This window comes from Theropithecus gelada, chromosome 11 (genome assembly GCF_003255815.1).
Source record: "Theropithecus gelada isolate Dixy chromosome 11, Tgel_1.0, whole genome shotgun sequence".
In the NCBI taxonomy this organism is placed as follows: Eukaryota; Metazoa; Chordata; class Mammalia; order Primates; family Cercopithecidae; genus Theropithecus; species Theropithecus gelada.
This window is the reverse complement of record NC_037679.1, coordinates 95,848,708-95,868,548: the sequence shown is the minus strand read 5'-3', so window position 1 is coordinate 95,868,548 and position 19,841 is coordinate 95,848,708. Positions and strand designations below refer to the sequence as shown.

General features: G+C 43.4%; 1 protein-coding gene across 3 annotated transcripts in view; it reads left to right on the top strand.

The window, feature by feature from the left end:
* Window positions 1–8,367: 8,367 nt before the first annotated feature.
* Window positions 8,368–19,841, top strand: part of PHC1 (polyhomeotic homolog 1) — a 27,280-nt gene continuing 15,806 nt past the window's right edge. The window contains exons 1-7 of one of the 3 annotated variants that reach the window (XM_025403290.1): window positions 8,369–8,643; window positions 9,887–9,895; window positions 11,451–11,608; window positions 13,907–14,017; window positions 15,172–15,252; window positions 15,788–15,937; window positions 16,844–16,999. In XM_025403290.1, the coding sequence (XP_025259075.1) occupies window positions 9,892–9,895; window positions 11,451–11,608; window positions 13,907–14,017; window positions 15,172–15,252; window positions 15,788–15,937; window positions 16,844–16,999 (660 nt within the window). In that variant the 5' untranslated portion in view covers window positions 8,369–8,643; window positions 9,887–9,891. Of the gene's footprint in view, window positions 8,644–9,886; window positions 9,896–11,450; window positions 11,609–13,906; window positions 14,018–15,171; window positions 15,253–15,787; window positions 15,938–16,843; window positions 17,000–19,841 lie in introns of all 3 variants that reach the window. The other 2 variants (XM_025403291.1, XM_025403292.1) reach the window with 2 other exon arrangements.

Below are 19,841 nucleotides of genomic sequence, written 5' to 3'. Positions count from 1 at the left end.
CCACCACACCCTGCTAATTTTGTATTTTTAGTGCAGATGGGGTTTCTCCATGTTGGTCAGGCTGGTCTCGAACTCCTTACCTCAGGTGATCCGCCTGCCTTGGCCTCCCAAAGTGCTGGGATTACAGGCGTGAGCCACTGCGCCCGGCCTATTTTTTATTCATTTCTAAATATTTTTCATCTGAGGTTTGCTTAATCCATGGATGTGGAACCTGCAGATACGGAGGGCCGATTGCCTCTTTGGGTCTTTTCATTTTTTTTCTTGAGGCAGAGTCTCTCTCTGTCACCCAGGCTGGAATGCAGTGGCGCTGTTAACGGTGGAAGGTATGCTGACAATTCTGAAGGCATTTCTATTTTTATTCCGCCAATAATTTCAAAGCTAGCTTATTAAGTTACACTTTAAGTCACGTGAACTTGAAAATTGCTTAGACTTACTTAATTTATGAGCACACTTTTACTTACAAGCCAATTTGGTAGACACAACATAAAACAGTAAGTGTACATACAAATAAACACATCTAGACATGTATACACACACATCAACAAAGATCCAATACTTTGGAACCTCAGCCATGAGATAGCAATACAAGCTTGTGGTTTTACTTCAACCTAATAGAAAATACAAGGAAGGCTCTGAACCAAAATTTCAGGTAAAGCAGTCTCCATGGCAGTTTGATATTGAAAGGCTAAGCCTCCCAGCCTCCCTAGACTTCCAGGAGCACTGGGGCCAAACAGTACCAAAGGAGGGCGTCACATGTTAACCAGGCCCCCTGCTTAGAACAGCAGCACAAAAGCCTGGATACATGCAATGCCATCACACTTTCCTATTAGACAGTGAATTTCAGATTCTAAACAACTTTGGGGCCAAGCAGCATTGCAACTGTGAGATAATTTTTTTTTTTTGAGACGGAGTTTGGCTCTTTCGCCCAGGCTGGAGTACAGCGGCATGATCTCAGCTCACTGCAACCTCTGCCTCCCAGGTTGGAGCGATTCTCTTGCCTCAGTCTCCTGAGTAGCTGGGACTACAGGCATGCGCCCCTACGCCTGGCTGATTTTTTTGTATTTTTAGTAGAGATGGGGTTTCACCATGTTGGTCAGTCTGATATCAAACACCTGACATAAAATGATCCGCCTGCCTTGGCCTCCCAAAGTGCTGGGATTACAGGCATGAGCCACCGTGCTCGGTCTCCAAGAGAAAATTCTAAGGAGGGTTTAATACTAGACCTTAGAACCTCTGCCAAGAGCGTCCTCTTTGGAGAGTTTGAGGTCCGCAGAACCCACAGAGCATCCTCCTGTAGGGTCCCATCTTAGAGTTCCAGACGTCTCTGGCCTTAGGTGGGTGCATCAAATGCAGGTTTCCCCTCCAAAGCATACTATGAGATTTATAAGAATAGCCAAGAACTGTAATGAGAACTTGATGCCGGGTGAGCCTTTTGTTCCTTAGCCAGTAGAGTACGACATGGGAAGAATTTAGCATAGGAAAAGAAGGTTTACGTTGCCTGAAATATGTGCAAGTTTGCTCTGAACTGCGCAGCAGGTAGAAATCATGGGCCATGCGTGGAAAATATTAAAAAAAAAAAGTCTTCCCCCTTTGGGGCGGGGCAATTCTTCCCATTCCCTCCTCGGCCTTCAGGCAGTACCAGGGAGTGACCCCAGCCAATTGCCCTCAATTTCAAGGAGCTACTAAGAAACAGCCACTGTAAGACTGAAAAAGAAAGAGAAGAAAAAAACATAAATAAATAAAGACCCAGATTCCGTAAGTGATCTGGGCAATGGTGGTTAGGCTTCTCCACTAGGAAACCCCTTAGTTTCACTGGCCACGGCCAGAAACCTGCAGCTGCTTCCAGGTTTAGGCACTGCCCACCAAGGGTCCCAAGTTGGAAAGTCCCAAATCTGCTCCATGGATGGAGCAGGAAGGAAAGGGAGAAAAATGAATCCCAAACTTTGGGCTTACCTCTCCCTCCTGGCTGGTTTGCCAAAACATGTCAACGGTGGAGGATATCCAAGTTCTTCGCGTCTTGAACAAAGAATTGGACAAAATGCACAAACAAACCAAGGAAGGAATGAAGGGTTTTATTGAAAATGAAAGTACACTCCACAGTGTGGGAAAGGGCCTGAGCAGAGGGAGTCAGGCACTGTTACAGAGTTTTTGTGAGTTTAAATACCCTCTACTTGGGGTATGCCCTATGTAAATGAAGAGGATAAAGTAAATGAAGAGGACAAAGTCATTTATGGCATATGCCCTGTGGAGAGGATATTTCCTGTTATAGCTTAAGTGTGAATTAGCCTTATGCCCCCTGCCTCCAGACGCTATTTTCCTGCCTCTGCGCAATCTCAGCTCACTGCAACCTCCATTGCCCAGGTTCAGGTGATTCTCCTGCCTCAGCCTCCTGACTAACCTGGATCACAGGCGTGAACAACCACGCCCAGCTAATTTTTGTATTTTTAGTAGAGACAGGGTTTCACCATGTTGCCCAGGCTGGTCTCGAACTCCTGACCTCAGGTGATCCACCCGCCTCGGCTTCCCAATGTGCTGGGATTACAGACATGACCCACTGCGCCCAGCCTTAATCTATATTATCGTGATTCTGGTTCATTGCAACCTCTGCTGCCTCTCGGGTTCTCTGCCTCCCAAGTAGCTGGGATTAGCTAATTTGTCAGTTTAATTCTTAAACCAGCTGCAGAACCTAAGAGAGTAGAAGGAAGTTTTCCTTTCCTGTACTAGGTGTATGTTAATTTTCTGTTATCACTGGTAGTGATTTGAGACACAACAATAAGCCACAAATTTAGTGGTTTAAAACAACACAAATGTATTATCTCACAGTTCTGTAGGTCAGAAGTCTGACATGTGGCGGCGGCTAATTCCTCCCAAATCCCAACACTTTGGGAGGTGGAGGCAGGCAGATCACCTGAGGTTAGGATTTTGAAACCAGTCTGATCAACATGGAGAAACCCAGTTTCTACTAAAAATACAAAATAAGCTGGGCCTGGTGGCGCATACCTGTAATGCCAGCTACTCGGGAGACTGAGGCAGGAGAATCGCTTGAACCCAGGAGGCGGAGGTTGCGGTGAGCTGAGATCGTGCCATTGCACTCCAGCCTGGACAACAAGAGGGAAACTCTGTCTCAAAAAAAAAAAAAAAAGAAAAAGAAAAAAAGAAAAAGAAAAAGGGCCAGGCGCGGTGGCTCAGGCCTGTAATCATAGCACTTTGGGAGGCTGAGGCAGGCGGATTGTCTGAGCTCTGGAGGCTGAGGCAGGAGAATCTCTTGAACCCGGGAAGTGGAGGTTGCAGTGAGCCGAGATCGTGCCACTGCACTCCAGCCTGGGCTACAGAGTGAGACTCTGTTTCAAAAAAAAAACAAAAAACACCTCTACTGAAAATACAAAACTAGGCTGGGTGGGGCATGGTGGCAGGCGCCTGTAATCCCAGCTACTTGGGAAAGTGAGGCATGAGAATTGCTTGAATCTGGGAGGTCAAGGCTGCAGTGAGCTGAGGTCACACTACGGCACTCCAGCCTGGGTGACAGAGTGAGACTCAAAAAGAGTCTCAAAAAGAACATAGTAAAAATTAAAATAAATAAATAAATAAGAAAAAAAAGAACGAAGTCTGACATGCCTCTCACTGGGTGAAAATCAAGGTGTCAGCAGGGCTATCTGTGTTCTTTTCTGGAAGCTCTGGGGAGGATCCATTTCCTTGCTTTTTCTGGCTTCTGAAGGCTTCCCACATTACATGGCTTGTGGCCCCCTTCCAGTGTCAAAGACAGAAATGACAGGTTAAATACTTCTCATATCACATCACTCAACCTGTCTTTCCTGCCTCCCTTGTCCACTTTTAAGGACACTTGTGATTACACTGGGTTTGCCAAGGTAATCCATGATAATCTCCTTATTTTAAGGGCAACTGATTAACAACCTTAATTCCAATTGCAACTTTAATTTTTTTTGCCATGGAGCATAACATATTCAGAGATTTCACAGATGGGGACATCCTTGGTGGGGGGGCATTGTTCTGCTTACCACAGTTTATCAGTAGATGAGAGAGAAAACAGAGAATTTAGGGAAATCATATATACATCTCTATTTTCTGCTGAGACATCTCCACAGTGTCTTTACAGACTGATAACTAGAGCTATTTCTCTAGTTAACAAAGGCAGACTGGGCCTTCCATTTCAGGTATTTACCACGGCAAATGCCAAGCTTCTTTGTGCAAACGTTTATGTGTGTGCTAAGCATTTTAAATAGACCTTTTGCATCACTCTATTTTCACACTGTGAAGGATGTAATGTAGTTACGAGCTTTGAAGATGGACAGACCTGAATTTAAATTCCGACTCCATTACTTATTACCCCTATGAACCTTGAGCAATTTACCTAATCTTCCAGAGCTTTAATTTCCTCATCTGTAAATTAAGGATTAAAAACAGCTAGCAGAAAAGGTTATTGAGTGAGTTGAATACAATAATGCATGTGAGGCCATGAGCAGACGCTCTAACTATATTTTGAATTGTTTTTCCCTTGAGATGTTTTCCCAGGTACCTGGCTCTCTGGGCCTAGGACACATAGTCCCAGAGGGTATAAATCTAGTACTTGGTTCCAACATGGTTTTGCTCCCTAAATACTCAAATAGTAGACAAGAAGATATACCTGAAGCCTGAAGGAGGCAAATGTAGTTTACAAGGAAGGGAATACTCTTTGTCATATAAAATAACAGTAAGTTCACTAAACTAATTAACGCATAAACTCAACTAAAATTGTGAGTTAATAAGGTTGTGATGTAAACTGAATAAAACATAAAGAGTGGTTTGTTCTATTTGGTGATCACAAAAATATATTAGTAAGGAAAATTAATAATAGCTTGTGCTATGTGTCAGGTCCCAATGTGAAGTGCTTTACAAACATCTCATTTATTTCCACCAACTACCAGGTGTTATCCCTGTTTTACTGAAAGCAAACCAAAGTTAAGGAAAGGTGCATAACTTGCCATCATTATAACTGTCTAAACTGATGAAGAGTATGTTATCGTCAAGTCTTACGCTCTTAAGGATGTGGGGGTACATCTATATCTTTTGCGGGCAATGATGGATGGAATATTGGGCTGAACCAATTAGTATGTTAATTTTAAACTTCTCCTTGAAGAAAGGATCTATGGTAGGTATTAGTAGCGAGAGATGAGAGGTATCCTTATATCTTTTAATTTCATATTCTTTTCCTATGAGAGAAGGGCAAGAATCTAGGACATTAATTCAGTTAACTAATATTTATTGGACATTTTCTATTTTCCAGGGATTACGACATATCCCTCTTCTACATTTATCATTTAGACTTCAATTTTCTTCACTGAAAATTGAGGGGCTTAGTTTTAAAGTTCTTTTTTTTTTCCCCTTTAAATATCTAAGAGCCTATAAATCCACTCAATCTTCATTTTCTCCCAACTAGACCTAAAGTGGCATGCAGAATTACAGTGAGATACAGGTGGGCTGTATATGGTAGTTCACAGCCACCATTGGTGGTGGGGAGAGTAAAGGTTATGATTTCCCTTTTTCTCTACTTCTTCCTATCCATATTTGCATAAAAACATGGTCACACATTCTTACTTGATTACTTGTAGAAAGACACATTCCAATGTTACTAACACCTTTAGGGTAAAGGACATCTCTTCCTTCACAATTTATTGCAGAATGCTGAGTTTACAGGAGAAGCTTGAGGAATGCTTAAGCAATGTTCAGTTGATATGAAAAGTTTTATTAGCTTACCTTCTAGTCTATTTGCTTTAGTTGCTGCCAAACATCGATAGCCTTTCAAATCAGGATCCTTCCTTAGAGAAGTTTGCAGGAGGGCTTCAATTTCCATACACCAGATTAAATGCTTTTCCTTCTCACCTGTTTAGGCTAATGGCCTTCAGTGTTATGCAGAGTAAAGAAATTCTGTAGCCTCCATTCAGAAGAACCATTCTGTTTGAAAAAGAAAAGGCTAATTCCAGCAGAGTCATTAAATGAAAATGAGACACTTCAGAAAAATTCAAAAAAAAAGTTGAGTATTCTTGAGGAAACGCAAATTGTTTTGCTGTTTAGACCGAGATAAGCTCTTCAAAGCCTGTTCTCAAGCTGATTTAGTCTATGAAAATGATTTCTTATGTATGGAGGTTTTCCTATAACTTTACTTTGCTGTTGATAAATTTCTTTTTTATACTAAATATTTTTTGGTGGAAACTGTTTAGACCTATAACCTTACAATACTGGCCTGACTTGGAGAAAAATGAACTTGAAAAGAATCCTGTGATATATGGAGCACACACCTTTACATATAAAAATTAAACTACTGGCCCATAATCAATATAGCTTGCCTCATGATAGATTATTCTCTGGCTAAATTTATAACAGGCACTCAACAAAAGTATTCATCGTTTATCCCCTAACATTATCTAGTAGCTGTAGAAGCTACTGATCAAGTAAGTACGAAAAGAATCTTTAGAGGTGGAATGTAACTATATGCAGTAGCAGTAATTCTGCTCCATTTGTAAGGAGGGTGAAATGAGATATGGTCATGTATCCTCTTGGTACACAAGTTCCATAGGCTATTGAAAAACAAGTGTATACCCTCTTATATCTGCATTCCTTATTCTTGGAAGAACTTATAAATCTTCTTTAGACACTTAACAGTTATAATTCTCCCAGGGAAACTAAGGAAGCACATGAGTCATGTTTCTTGACTTTGATGTTGTATAATCTGAAAATTATCTATAGATGCTTTTTTTTTTTCATTGGTACTAGAAAATTCCGCTTAGGCTCAATCAGTATCCATTTCTAAACTTCTGCAAGAAAAGCTTTAACTCCTTTGACATGCCAAAAATCCAGGTGTGCATTAAACAACGAATGCTTTACTTCGTTTTCACCACTGGTTCTCCAGTCAGAATCTTTTCAATTCATCCTCAGCCAATGCCTGTCATCCACGGCCTGGCAACACACCCTTTCACCTCCTCATACCCCGTGTCTTCACTTTCCCAGTCCTTTGGCTGCCCTCCGGTTTCTTCCCTCACATACCTGTCTGACTAGTTCCCAGAAGCCTGCAGAGATTGTTCTCCGATTATAATTTGGCTGCCACAAATAAAGAGCTTGGAGTCCAAATACTCCTCTCTCAAAGAAAAATCTAAATGGATATAATTTATAAGCAAAATAATACTTCTGTTTTTTTCTCTATAAACAAACCATGCATGGGCTTTTAAAGGAGAGAAAGAAGAGTGGATTGACAGAGAAAATAACTGTCTAGGATAGAGGTTAGGAAGACTGAGAGAGCAAGAGAAAAAGCATCAGTCCCAGTTGTTAATCCACGAGGCATCCCCCAGACCCTTCTGTAAAGGTTAATGAAGGCAGTAAGGCAGTTATCTTTGTTTTGTGCACTGATGCAATCCAAGCTTCCATGATTTAGCACATAGTAGGCGCTCTACAAATATTTATTGAATGCTGAACGATGAGCGAATAATTAAAAACCGGTAGGTTGGTACCATAAATGCAATGACAAAGGCTCCCCGATCAAATGTTTAGTGTTCCCAGAAACAGCCCTATTGTTCTACATCTCTATACTCTGGCCTTTTCCCGTTTTTGTCATTCGAACTCATATACATATTTAAATCGAAGCACACACAAATCTCTGAAATGACAAACTTAAGTGCTATCCAAAGGAAGTTATATTAGGTTGCTGCTTTGAAAATGAAGCCAACTCCTAATGGGTTAGCTGTTTCTGCAGCATTCGTTCCCGCCTTCTTGGAGTTGAGGTGAGGGATTAAACAATCAACCTTCTCCCTCCTTTCTCTCATTCTCAAAGTTTTTCTGGCCTTTTCTCTCCTTTCCTTTGCCTCATTTCCTTTCCCAGTCTATCGTTTCTCTAGGGGTCGTAGCTTTGCTGTTTCTCCTTCTCTGCCTCTTGGTCCCTTTGATCCTTTCTTTCTATCCCTTATTCCCAGCAGCTCCAGAAAATACCTTCTTTCTCCCCTTCTCACGTCACTTCCCTCCCTTCTCCCATCTCCCTCTCCTCTCCGAGAAGCGCGTTCCCCACTAGAGGCCAGCACTTTGTTAGTGTTCTCCCTCCAACCGGCGAGCAGAACTCGGAGAGAAAGAAGGGGGTAAAAAAGAGGAGAAAGAGAGCGAGAGAGGAAAAAACCCCGGGGCCTGGAGCGCAGAGGCCCGGGAGCTGCGTCGCCATGGCAACGGGCGCCGGCAGGAAACGAGGGACTCGCGGGCGGGAGGGGGCGGAGGGCGCCGAGGGGAGGCGGAGGGACGGGGGAGGGGTCCGGCTGCCCCGGAAGCACCTCCCCGCAGCCCCCTCCTCCAGCCCGGCCCGCAGCCCCCGGCCTGCGGCCCCCACCTCCTCGGCCGGGCAGGAAGTGACAGGCCCGGAGCGAGCCCCGGAGGCCTGGCTGAGCCGCTGCCGGGCCCGCACCCGGAGCGGCGGGAGGGGCGGGGAGCCGCGGCCGCGCCGGGCGCCTCCCACCCCGCCCTCGGCGCCCCCGCCCCTCCAGGAAGGGGAGGAGGCGAGGGGAGCCCGCCGCGGAGGCCGAGCGAGCCCCCAGCCCAGCCTGGCGACTGGGGACCCCGGCACATGAGGTGGACGCCCCCGGGGAGGACTTGGGTGCAGAGCCAGGCGAGAAGGTAACCGGGCGACCGAGGGCCGGGGAGGGGCAGGACCTTTGGGGGCTTGGCTGCGCGGGGATGTTTCCTCAGCCACCTCCATCTGTGTAACGCCCCAGGTACCTCCCCCAGTTGCTTTCCCTGCCTACCTCTGGCGCTGAGCTCTGCGGTCCTTCGGCTCTGCCTGTCCGAGTCTTCTGGCTATTCATTCTGCTGCGCTTCATGCTGTCTGTCCGTCACCCTAGCTGCCTCTGACTGCTCATTTTCTTATTCATTTTTCCTTCTCTGACTTTGGTCCTTCCAGCCGAGCATGCTGTCTAGTTATCTCCCTGCTTTCGTGGTCCGCTGGGTTCTTCAACCTCCAGTTCGTTGACTTCTGCCTGTCTCCCTGCTATCTGTATGCACATGTCCCTGCTCACTTGGGTCAGTTCACTCTGGGCGCACCACTGGATCCACCCCCTTCCCCAGGTGTATTTGATTTCTCTTTGAAACATCATTTTCATCAAGGTTCTATATAGAACCAGGACCCCTGGGCGTCTACTCTCCCTGTTCTCTTGATTATTACCATGTCTTTGGCACAGTCTTCCCTGAACCACCCCCTTCTCCCGTCCCCCTTCCTATGTCCCATCCTTTCTACATGATAAGAGTTTCGTGCTTAGGGATACTGACTTTCTCCAACTCTCGACCCAATACTAAGTCCACTTCAGTGTCCCTTTCTAGCTCCCTTCGGTAGGTCTGTGCGCCTACCCAACCCCATGTATACCCCACATGCTACCTTTTAGGATGACCGTGGCTTAGCTACTTTGGGGACATCTGTGGATCAGCTTCTCACTCTCTTCCAGTTTAATTTTGAAAATTTTAATTCCTGGTGCTGCCGAAACTGCTTGTCTCCATTTTTTGTATTTAATCTTGTAGTCATAGTGTTGATCACAAATGAATACATTTATGTGCCTGGGATCCAGGAATCCTGGTTTTGGTGGCAATTTCCCTCGATTTTATTGAGACTTTTAAGTTGGTCCCTTTACATTTTTATTTCTAGTTCACAATCAAAATAAAATTGTTAATAAGAATTCAGTTTTGGGGAGACGAGGGGTGATACAGTTTGTGAGTATTTTCACATGTGAACGTAGGAATTATGGTCTCTATACCTAGCAAAGGGGTCTCAAGTCTCTGAGTCCAGTGAACTAAATCCAGTAATCTATAAAACTGTGCCGTGCTGCCTCTAATCCTTACCCACTTTTTTTCTTCACATGCTGATAATGAGGATTCATGGGTCTGTATCTGTTTAGTGCTTTGATATTTTGGCAAAAGATGTGGGGAGAAGGTAGACTAGTTGAAGCTGATGTGATTTTTCCTATGTACTTTTTGGGTTATATACATGTTTGCAGTGACATTTGCTAGTCCTAAATGAAACTAAAGATTTGGGGGTGGGATAATGGTGTGATCGGATGGTACTGGGAATGAGATAATAAGAAATATCCTCAGCTTTATTGCCAAGGCCAAGCAGTTTGATTTTATTTACTTTGCTTGTTTGTTTGTTTTGGATGCAATCGCTATGACCAATCCATTCACCCTAATAAAACTGTTGACAACACTTAGCAGAAATTCTGGTTTGATGTTTATATTCCTAAGCCAAATAATATTTTGGTGACCTGATATTGGCCCAGTGCCTCAGAAGTAGAGAAAATAGTGTGAAGCTTAACAAAAGAGAAAAACAAAAAGAATGAGTAAAAACCTTATTGTCATTTAGTGCTGCTTTGGAAGAATATTTCTTCTTCTCATCTCCTGTCTCTTTGCTTGGTTCTTAGCAATGTTTTCATATGTGTCTTTTTGCAAATTTAAGTGTAGTCCCCAGTGGGTAAATTCTGACGTTAGTAGACTACAAAGTTGCATCTTACTTTCTTGAAGATTTTCATTGTGTGTATTTCTATGTTGCATACCCCGGAGTCATGTCTTAAAATGATATATTACATTCAGTATGAAGCCGTCTTTGCAGTGAGGAAACAGGTATAAGGAGGAAAAGCGACATGCCTGAGGTGTTATTAGTAGCTGGAGCTGGAACCAGGCAGCTATTTGGGCTATGTGGGCTGTAGGTGAGCTCTTCTGCCTCCTAGTATTATGACCTTTCATGACCCACTAAATGTGTCTGTATCTTAAGGTCCTCCCCCATAGAATGAGGATAACGAGTACTCACTATCATAGTGAATGACACTGCCTTAATCAGAGTTTGGTTTGAAGAAGCATGTGTTAGTCTAAAGACTTGATACTTACTAGGGCAACTTCTTTAATCGCAGAAAACCTTATTTCTTAAATTGTAAAATAAGGATAACAGTGTTAACAGCACTACTATGAGAGAGAGAGTATAGGTGAAGTGCCTAGCCCAGTGAAAGGAGGCAACCAGTGGCTCTCCAGTATATGGTGACTCATTTGGATGATAATGCGATGCAGATGGAGACGAAAATGAGACAGCCAAAAGTTTTAAGTGGGTAGATTTTAAACTGTTAAAAAATGCTATGGGAATGTAAGGTAGCTTTGGTATTGTAAGGTGCCATCTCACATTCTGGCCATTTTACTTAGTGACATCCATGAGGGAATATGTAAAGGCTGTTTCTTTTGAGACTGCATAGCTTCAAAAGATGGTAATATTGGGAAGACATGGTTGCAAGAGTGTACTGAAGATTTGGGAGTTTTAAGATGAGAAATCATGGCTTATGGAAGAGGAGGAAGATTCTCAGATACTTAGGGATTTCTTGTGTTCTTGAATAATAACATGAGATAACAGCTTGGGATCAAGATATAAGTTTTAACCTTTTACTGCTTCCATCTAGGTCTTGAGTCAGAGCACCAGCCTCGGGGACCCTGGACCGCTATCATGGAGACTGAGAGCGAGCAGAACTCCAACTCCACCAATGGGAGTTCCAGCTCAGGGGGCAGCTCTCGGCCCCAGATAGCTCAAATGTCACTGTATGAGCGACAAGCAGTGCAGGTGAGGCTCAGCTCTGAGGGGCCGTGGTCTGTGAGTCTTGGCTTGTGGTAGGCAGTGATGCTGGAAAATAATTGTGCTCAGTTCTTTTTCAACAAACTGGGGAGAGTTGGGTTAAATGATGACTAAGCTGTCTTCCAGCCCTGAGAATCTTAGGAGTTTACAAGGTTTGGGCAAGCAAACAGTGAAATCCGGTCTTTCAAATAAGGATTTAAAAAACAACATTCAGTCCATCTAGCTAGATTCTAACTAACCCTTTCTCATCCTGGATTGCCAGGTTTTTAATCTTTGGCCATTCTTGTAAATCCCCTTGAGTATTAGAAGTATCATGGAACTCTTTAGAGATTTATTTTTAAACAAACGGCAAATTCCATGTTTGTGTTAATTCTGTTAGGGAATGAGGTCTTTTAGTAAATATTTTGGTTACTAGAATAACTATGCATATCATAAAAATAGTTCCAATTATTGAAGAATAAGAATTCAGTAAAGTCCAGTTAGCACTAAAACCAAACTACTGTTCATTTTATAAATCTGTATTAGCATACTGTAAATATGTAAAAATGCCAATTGGTTGAATTCGTTGAAAATTTTACCAGATGGAATCTTTTAGAAGCCCCTATTTATTTTTTCATTATTTCCAACCCATTAGGGCTCTATAACCTTTACTCTCTATCTAAAATATACCTTTACATTTTCTCCTTTTCTTTCTTTCTTTTTTTTTTTCTTGAGACAGAGTCTAGCTCTGCTGCCTAAGTTGGAGTGCAGTGGTGCGATCAGGGCTCACCGCAGCCTCAGACTCCCAGTTCTCTCATTTTATCCTCCTGACTAGCTGGGACTATAGGCACATGCCACCATGCCCAGCTTTTTTTCTTGTTTTCTTTACATTAATCGGCATCTTGTTTATTTTCACCCTGTCTAGTCTTTGCTATGGCATGTATTTCCAGCTCCCAATTGGAGAAATAAGTTTGTGTAAATTGCACTGCTTTGCTTTTCTTACATTCTATGGAGAATAAACCATAGAATTACAGTCATGCGTCACTTAATGACAGGAATATGTTCTGAGAAATGTATTGTTAGGCAATTTTGTAATTGTGTGACTGTCATAGAGTGCACGTACACAAACCCAGATTATATAGCCTACTATACACCTAGGTTATATAGTATAGCCTATTGCTAGGTTATATAGTATAGCTCTTGTATATGTGGTCTGCCATTGACCAAATAGTGGTTATGTGGTGCATGACTGTGATTGTTTCTTCCAGTTTTTAAAGGACCATATAGACTTACTGAGGCAGAGGCAGAAGGATTTTTTTTTTTTTTTTGAGGTGGAGTTTTGCTCTTGTTGCCCAGGCCGGAGTGCAATGGCGCGATCTCAGCTCATTACAACCTCCGCCTCCCAGGTTCAAGCGATTCTTCTGCCTCAGCCTCCCTAGTAGTTGGGATTACAGTCGCCCGCCACCATGCTCAGCTAATTTTTTGTATTTTTAGTAGAGGCGGAGTTTTCACCATGTTGGCCAGGCTGGTCTTGAAACTCTTGACCTCAGGTGATCCGCCCTCCTAGGCCTCCCAAAGTGCTGGGATTACAGGCATGAGCCACTGCGCCTGGCTCAGAAGGATCTCTTGAGGCCAGGAGTTCAAGACCAGCCTGGGTAACATAGCAACACCCCATCTCTAAAAATAAAAAAAATTAGCTAGACATGGCGGTGCATACCTGTAGTCCTAGCTACTTGGGAGGCTGAGGCAGTCAGGAGGATTGTTTGAACTAGGAGTTTGAGGTTACAGTAGACTATGATCACGCCACTGCGCTCCATCCTGGGTGATAGAGCAAGTTGACCTTGCTCTAAAAAAAATGAAGGAAAAGGCTGGGCGTGGTGGCTCATGCCTATAATCTCAGCACTTTGGGAGGCTGAGGCAGGCGGATCACCTGAGGTCAGGAGTTCGAGACCAGCTTGACCCCACATGGAAAAACTCTGTCTCTACTAAAAATCCAAAATAAGCTGGGCACGGTGGCGCATGCCTGTAATCCCAGCTACTTGGGAGGCTGAGGCAGGAGAATCACTTGAACCTGGGAGGCGGAGGTTGCGGTGGTTGCGGTAGATTGCGCTGTTGCACTCCAGCCCTGGGCAACCAGCGAAACTCTGTCTCAAAAAAAAAAAAAGGAAAATAGCTGTTGAAGATTTAGCCCAAACTCCCATCTCCTCTGGTTTCTGTCCTTCCCATGGCCACACAAATATAGTGATTTACATAGAATAGGAGCTAGGAGTCCATTCTAAATATTTTATCCTCTCTGTCTTTTCCTAGGCTCTGCAGGCACTGCAGCGGCAGCCCAATGCAGCTCAGTATTTCCACCAGTTCATGCTCCAGCAGCAACTCAGTAATGCCCAGCTGCATAGCCTGGCTGCTGTCCAGCAGGTGAGAGGTCAGCAGCCAGCTGGCCCGAGAGGGAGGGGACAGGCACTACAGGTGGGTAGGGGAGATTTTTTGGGCATATTGCATCCTATACTAAGCCAGGCTGCAGGCAGCCTCTTCTGCCTCCTGTCTCCTGGGGGAGGATGGATGCATCTTAGCTTCTGGGGTTGCAGTAAGAACTATAAAATCACTTTTTAGGTGTAGAGTGGCTATGTTCTAGACCTGCGCTGTCTATAATCTAGACCTACACTGTCTAATATCATAGTCACTAGCCACATATCGCTATTGAGTGCTTGAAATGTGGCTAGTCTAAATGGAGACGTCCTATAAGATTTTAGAGTTAGACTACTTAGTACAAAAAAGGTAAAATATCAGTAATTAAAAAATATTAATTGCGTGTGAAGTGATATTTATATTGGGCTAAATAAAATAAATTATGAAAGTTAACTTCCTGTTTCACTTTTTAAAAATTTGCATAGTAGAAAATTATATATGTGGTTCACATTGTATTTATATGCGATACCTCTGGACTAGACTTGCATTGACTCATGATATGACCTGACCAAAAGATCTTTTTCCGGCTGGCCACGGTGGCTCACGCCTGTAATCCCAGCACTCTGGGAGGCTGAGGCAGGTGGATCACTTGCAGTCAAGAGTTCAAGACCAGCCTGGTCAATATGGTAAAACCCCCTCTACTAAAAATACAAAAATTAGCTGGGCGTGGTGGTGTGCGCCTGTAATCCTAGCTACTCTGGAGGCTGAGGCAGGAGAATCACTTGAACCTGGCAGGCGGAGGTTGCAGTGAGCCGAGATCATGCCACTGCACTCCAGCCTGGGTGAAAGAGGCGAGACTCCTTCTTAAAAAAAAAAAAAAAAAAACCAAAAAAAACACATCTTTTTCCACCTAAAAGAGAGTGGGAACTGGAGGGCAAGTTGCCTCTCTGCCCCAGGAGGGTTATGTGGGACTAACTGGTTAGCATATGTGGTAATGTGAGGATTATCGGGCTAGTGAATATACTTTTCTTTACCCTAAAGTGGAATCTCCCTGTTTATAAAGTCAAATCTCTATGTTTTGTGCTTGTGATTTATTACTAGAAGACTGAGAGCTTTTTCCTTCACTGTCTTTGCTACTTCTTGTTTCCCTTCCCCTTTAACAGGCCACAATTGCTGCCAGTCGGCAGGCCAGCTCCCCAAACACCAGCACTACACAGCAGCAGACTACCACCACCCAGGCCTCGGTGAGTACTGCCTCTCCCACTGAGAGGCGTCTCTACCTGGGTCTTTGTCCCTGGGTTAAATTACTTTGTGCCGCTGATCTGAGAGTGTGTATTGAGCTGTCAGTGGATAGTTACTGCTCTTAAGTAGAGAATAGTAGTACAGGGGAAAGTAACCAACATTAATCTATATTGGAGTCTCTAAAGAGGAAGTCTAAGGAAGAAAGAAAAGAAAATTCTGGGGAAGAAGAGGAAATAACAAAAGAAAGGGACTAATCCCTGAACTCTTCAATGAGAAGTAAAATCTGTTCTGTTTCAATCTTTTGTCTTCTCAACTGTTAACACTAGTGGTTAGAGACTGTTGGTTTTTTTTCAGTTCGGTAATACCCTAAAGTAACCAGGATGACAGTTTTGGATAGGAAGACATTATTCATTTCCCCCGGCTCCATGAAAGTGAAATACTCTGTTCTTCACTGTGTAACTCTGATTTTGTCAGTCATGTACATTTCCTTTTACTTCTCCCAAATCCTTAGTCCTGGTTCCTTTCTATACCACACAGATCAATCTGGCCACCACATCGGCCGCCCAGCTCATCAGCCGATCCCAGAGTGTGAGCTCTCCCAGTGCTACCACCTTGACCCAATCTGTGCTACTGGGGAACACCACCTCCCCACCCCTCAACCAGTCGCAGGCCCAGATGTATCTACGGGTAAGCCACAGATGCAGCCACCATTGCCCCAGGGGCATGATTGTCTGGCCCTGGCAAATAGTTGAGTGAAAGCTGGTTTTATTTTTTTTTTTTGTTTGTTTGTTTTGAGACAGAATCTCACTGTGTCACCTAGGCTGGAGTGCAGTGGCACAATCTCGGCTCACTGCAGCCTCTGCCTCCCGAGTTCCAGTGATTCTCCTGCCTCAGCCTCCCAGGTAGCTGGGATTACAGGCACGCGCCACTACACCTGGTTAATTTTTGTATTTTTAGTAGAGATGGGGTTTCGCCATGTTGGCCAGGCTGGTCTGGAACTCCTGACCTCAGGAGATCCGCCTGCCTCGGCCTCCCAAAGTGGTAGGATTACAGGCGTGAGCCAGTGCTCCCGGCCAAAAGCCATTTTTTAAAACCATGGTTACCCTGATGTCTTGAGAGAAGCTGGGACCTACTTCCCATACTTTACTTAACCTAGAAGTGATGCTCTCTGTTCACAGGTAGCCTGTAGATTAAATTAAGATATTATGCTAGAAAATACTGGCTTAACATTTGACTAAATTAGTGTTAGATATAGTCGACCTTTAAACCTTTGGCACAAGTATACAAATTCTGTGTTATCGCCCAGCCTACTGAGCGATATATATAAGTACTTGTTCTAAAATCCTAATTTTCTCTATTTCTTCGACGTCTGACTCTTTGACATCAATCTGTAGTTTTCTGTGCATTCTAGGTTTTCTTCTGGATGGTTCATCACATGTGGAGAGTATGAGGCTCCTGGGTTGGTGTGGAACAGGCAGGGCTCAGCTGTTTAATATCTTCTGTTTATTTTGTCTTGTGGTCCTTCCTTTCCATCTCTTCTGTCTCTTCTTTCCCTCTTGTCCTCTTTGCTCTTCGTCTTCCTCTCCTTGCCAGCCACAGCTGGGAAACCTATTGCAGGTAAACCGAACTCTGGGTCGGAATGTGCCTCTAGCTTCCCAACTCATCCTGATGCCTAATGGGGCAGTGGCTGCAGTCCAGCAGGAGGTGCCATCTGCTCAGTCTCCTGGAGTTCATGCAGATGCAGATCAGGTTAGTGGCGATGACTTTACCTGTGGGTGGGCACTGGGTAGGATGAAGGGAATGACCATGGACCTGGGTCCATCCTTCTGCTTTATTACACTTTTCAGAATTCTTACTTTTTGTGTTTTGTTTTTCCTTCCCTTAATCACCATAGAAGTTGAATCCCGTATAACCTTTGAGTTAATTTGAGTTAGAAAGACAAGGAGATTTGCCTGAAAATAGTCTTGTGGATTTGGGAAATCTTATTTTCAAGATAGGGTAAATTTCCTTACCATCCTTCAAGTCTCCTGTGAGTCTGTTTTATTCGGAGAGTCTTAATTCTCTCATAGTACTGTCAGAAGAGAAGAGATTGTTGAGAGAATTCTTCTGTTACTTAGATCTAAAGCTGACCCGGCTGAGGAATGACCTTACTGGAGGAATGTTTGGTTGCTTCTGTTTATAAGTTACTCTAGTTCTCAACTTTCACTCTCTTCCTGTTCACTGTTTTTCCCAGTAAAGGTCTTCCTCACCGTTACTTCCTGTGACTTATTCCCAAAATATATGTATTTTTGAGCCTGAAATTTTAGCTTCTTATGGATGGGACACAACCTAGGATCTTAGGATAATTACTCCATCCTTTTAGTTTATCAGTAAGCTGGTAAATGTTGAGTTCTTCCTGTGTGTACTTTTGGCCCTCCCTGTTTGTGGGTCCCATACCTGCAGGTTCTGCATCTTTGGCTTCCACGTCCGCAGATACAACCAACTGCAGATTGAAGATATTTGGGGAAAAAACCAATTAAAAATAGCAATACAAGAATAAAAAAAATACAAAAATACAGCATAGTGTAACTATTTACATAGTACTTACATTGTATTAGATATTATAAGTAATCAAGAGGTGATTTAAAGTATACAGGAAGATTTGCTATGTGCATAGATGATATGCAAACACTGCTCTGTTTTATAAAAGGGAATTGAATGTCTGCAGATTTTGATGTCCATGAGCCTGGAACTAATCCCCTGTGGATACCAAGGAACAATTGTATTAGAAATTTTGCAGGTTTGAAAAAGAAGTGTGAGTCAGGTCTTCAAAGAGCTTAGAGAATGAAAGTGCCCTAACTAGGCTGGGCGTGGTAGCTCACTCTTGTAATCTCAGCACTTTGGGAGGCTGAGGAGGGTGGATCACCTGAGTTCAGGAGTTTAAGACCAGCCTAACCAATATTGTGAAACCCCGTCTCTACTGAAAATACAAAAATTAGCCGGGCTTAGTGGTGGTGTGCCTGTAGTTCCAGCTACTTGGGAGGTTGACACAGGAGAATTGCTTGAACCCGGGAGGCAGAGGTTGCAGTGAGCCAAGATCGCGCCACTGCACTCCAGCCTGGGCGACAGAATGAGACTCCATCTCAAAAAGAAAAAAAAAAAGTGCTAAACTAAATGGTGCTAACTTTGAGTGAAACATGAGTTTGGAAAAGAATTGGTTACATGACTTTGCAATGCCTTATTGGGATACTTGAGCAGAGTCTTGAAGGGTGAGTGGATTTGATTTGGAGTGAGAAGAAAACTGGAGAGAGAACAGCAAGCGTAAGAGCATAGTCATGTATTTAAATATGAGTATGTGTAGTGGGCGTTGGAATGAGGGAATAAATAAAATAGAATCAACAGGCCTGATGATAGAAGAGGTCATTGCTAGGGTGGAGCATAAAAGCCAAGTAAAGGAGGTTGTAGTTAACTTCATAGGTCACAGGGATCATTGCAGAATAACAGGATGAGGAAAGTATTTAGGAAGAACTGTAGCGAGAATAACTGTTCTAATAGTTCCTGGAGAAGAGAAGTTAGGGAACCTGCTAAGAAACTCTTGGGGTCCTCTAGCTGTAAGGCAAGCCTTTGTTTTAGACTTGGTGATAGCAGTGGGAGCCAAGAATGAGGTTGGTTCCATTTCCATATCCAGTTCTTTGATTTATCCACTCATTCCTTCATCAGATATTTGAGTGTCAATATGTGGAGGAACAGAGGGCAGTAGTTAAAAATACGCATCCGATGGGTCAGATTCCAGCTCCATTACTTACTGTGTGACCCTGTGCAAATGATCTGACATCTTTCTGTTACCGTTTTTTTCGTCTGTAAAATAGATATTGTAATATACCTACCTCAGGATGTGTTGTGAGGACTAAATGAGTTGCTGTGTTTAACTGCTTGAAGAGTGCCTGGACGTAGTGAGTGTCCAGGAAGAACTGCTATTATTAATGTATCAAACATTCCTTAACCTTGGGTGCCCAAGAAAGTCATAATCACTTCTTTTGTGGAGCTCATAGACCATTGAAACACCAGACATTAAACTAATAGTCACCTGAATGGGGAAATAATTGAGAAAGTACCAAGTGTTCTGAGAATTTAGAAAGGGACTTAATTTAGCTTTGGCATGGGGTGTAGAAGTCAGGGAGGTGACATTTAACTTGGGGTGTGCAGAAGTTAGCCAGATAAGGATGTGAAAGGAGAGTGTTGGAGGCAGGAGAAGAGTGTGTCCAAAGGCCCTGAGGAGGGCAGGAACTTGATTTGTTTGAGGATTTGAAAGTCTTATATTCTTGGAGTTTGGCAAAGTGGGGCTAGATGGGTAGGAGGAACCTTATCTTGCAGGGCCTTGGGGGCTGTGTTTAGGATTTTGGGCTTTTTATAAAAAGCAATTGGAAGCTATAGAAGGATTTTAAATAAGGAAGTGTCATGGAGAGATTTGAATGTATTTTTGTTTTGTTTTGTTTTTTAAATACCATGTTGATTTCCTCTTTGGAGACGAAACAGATATGGTGTGAGTGTGACTGTCAGGAGAATAACTGTTCTAATGGTTTTTTTTTTTTTTTTTTTTTTTTTTTTTTTT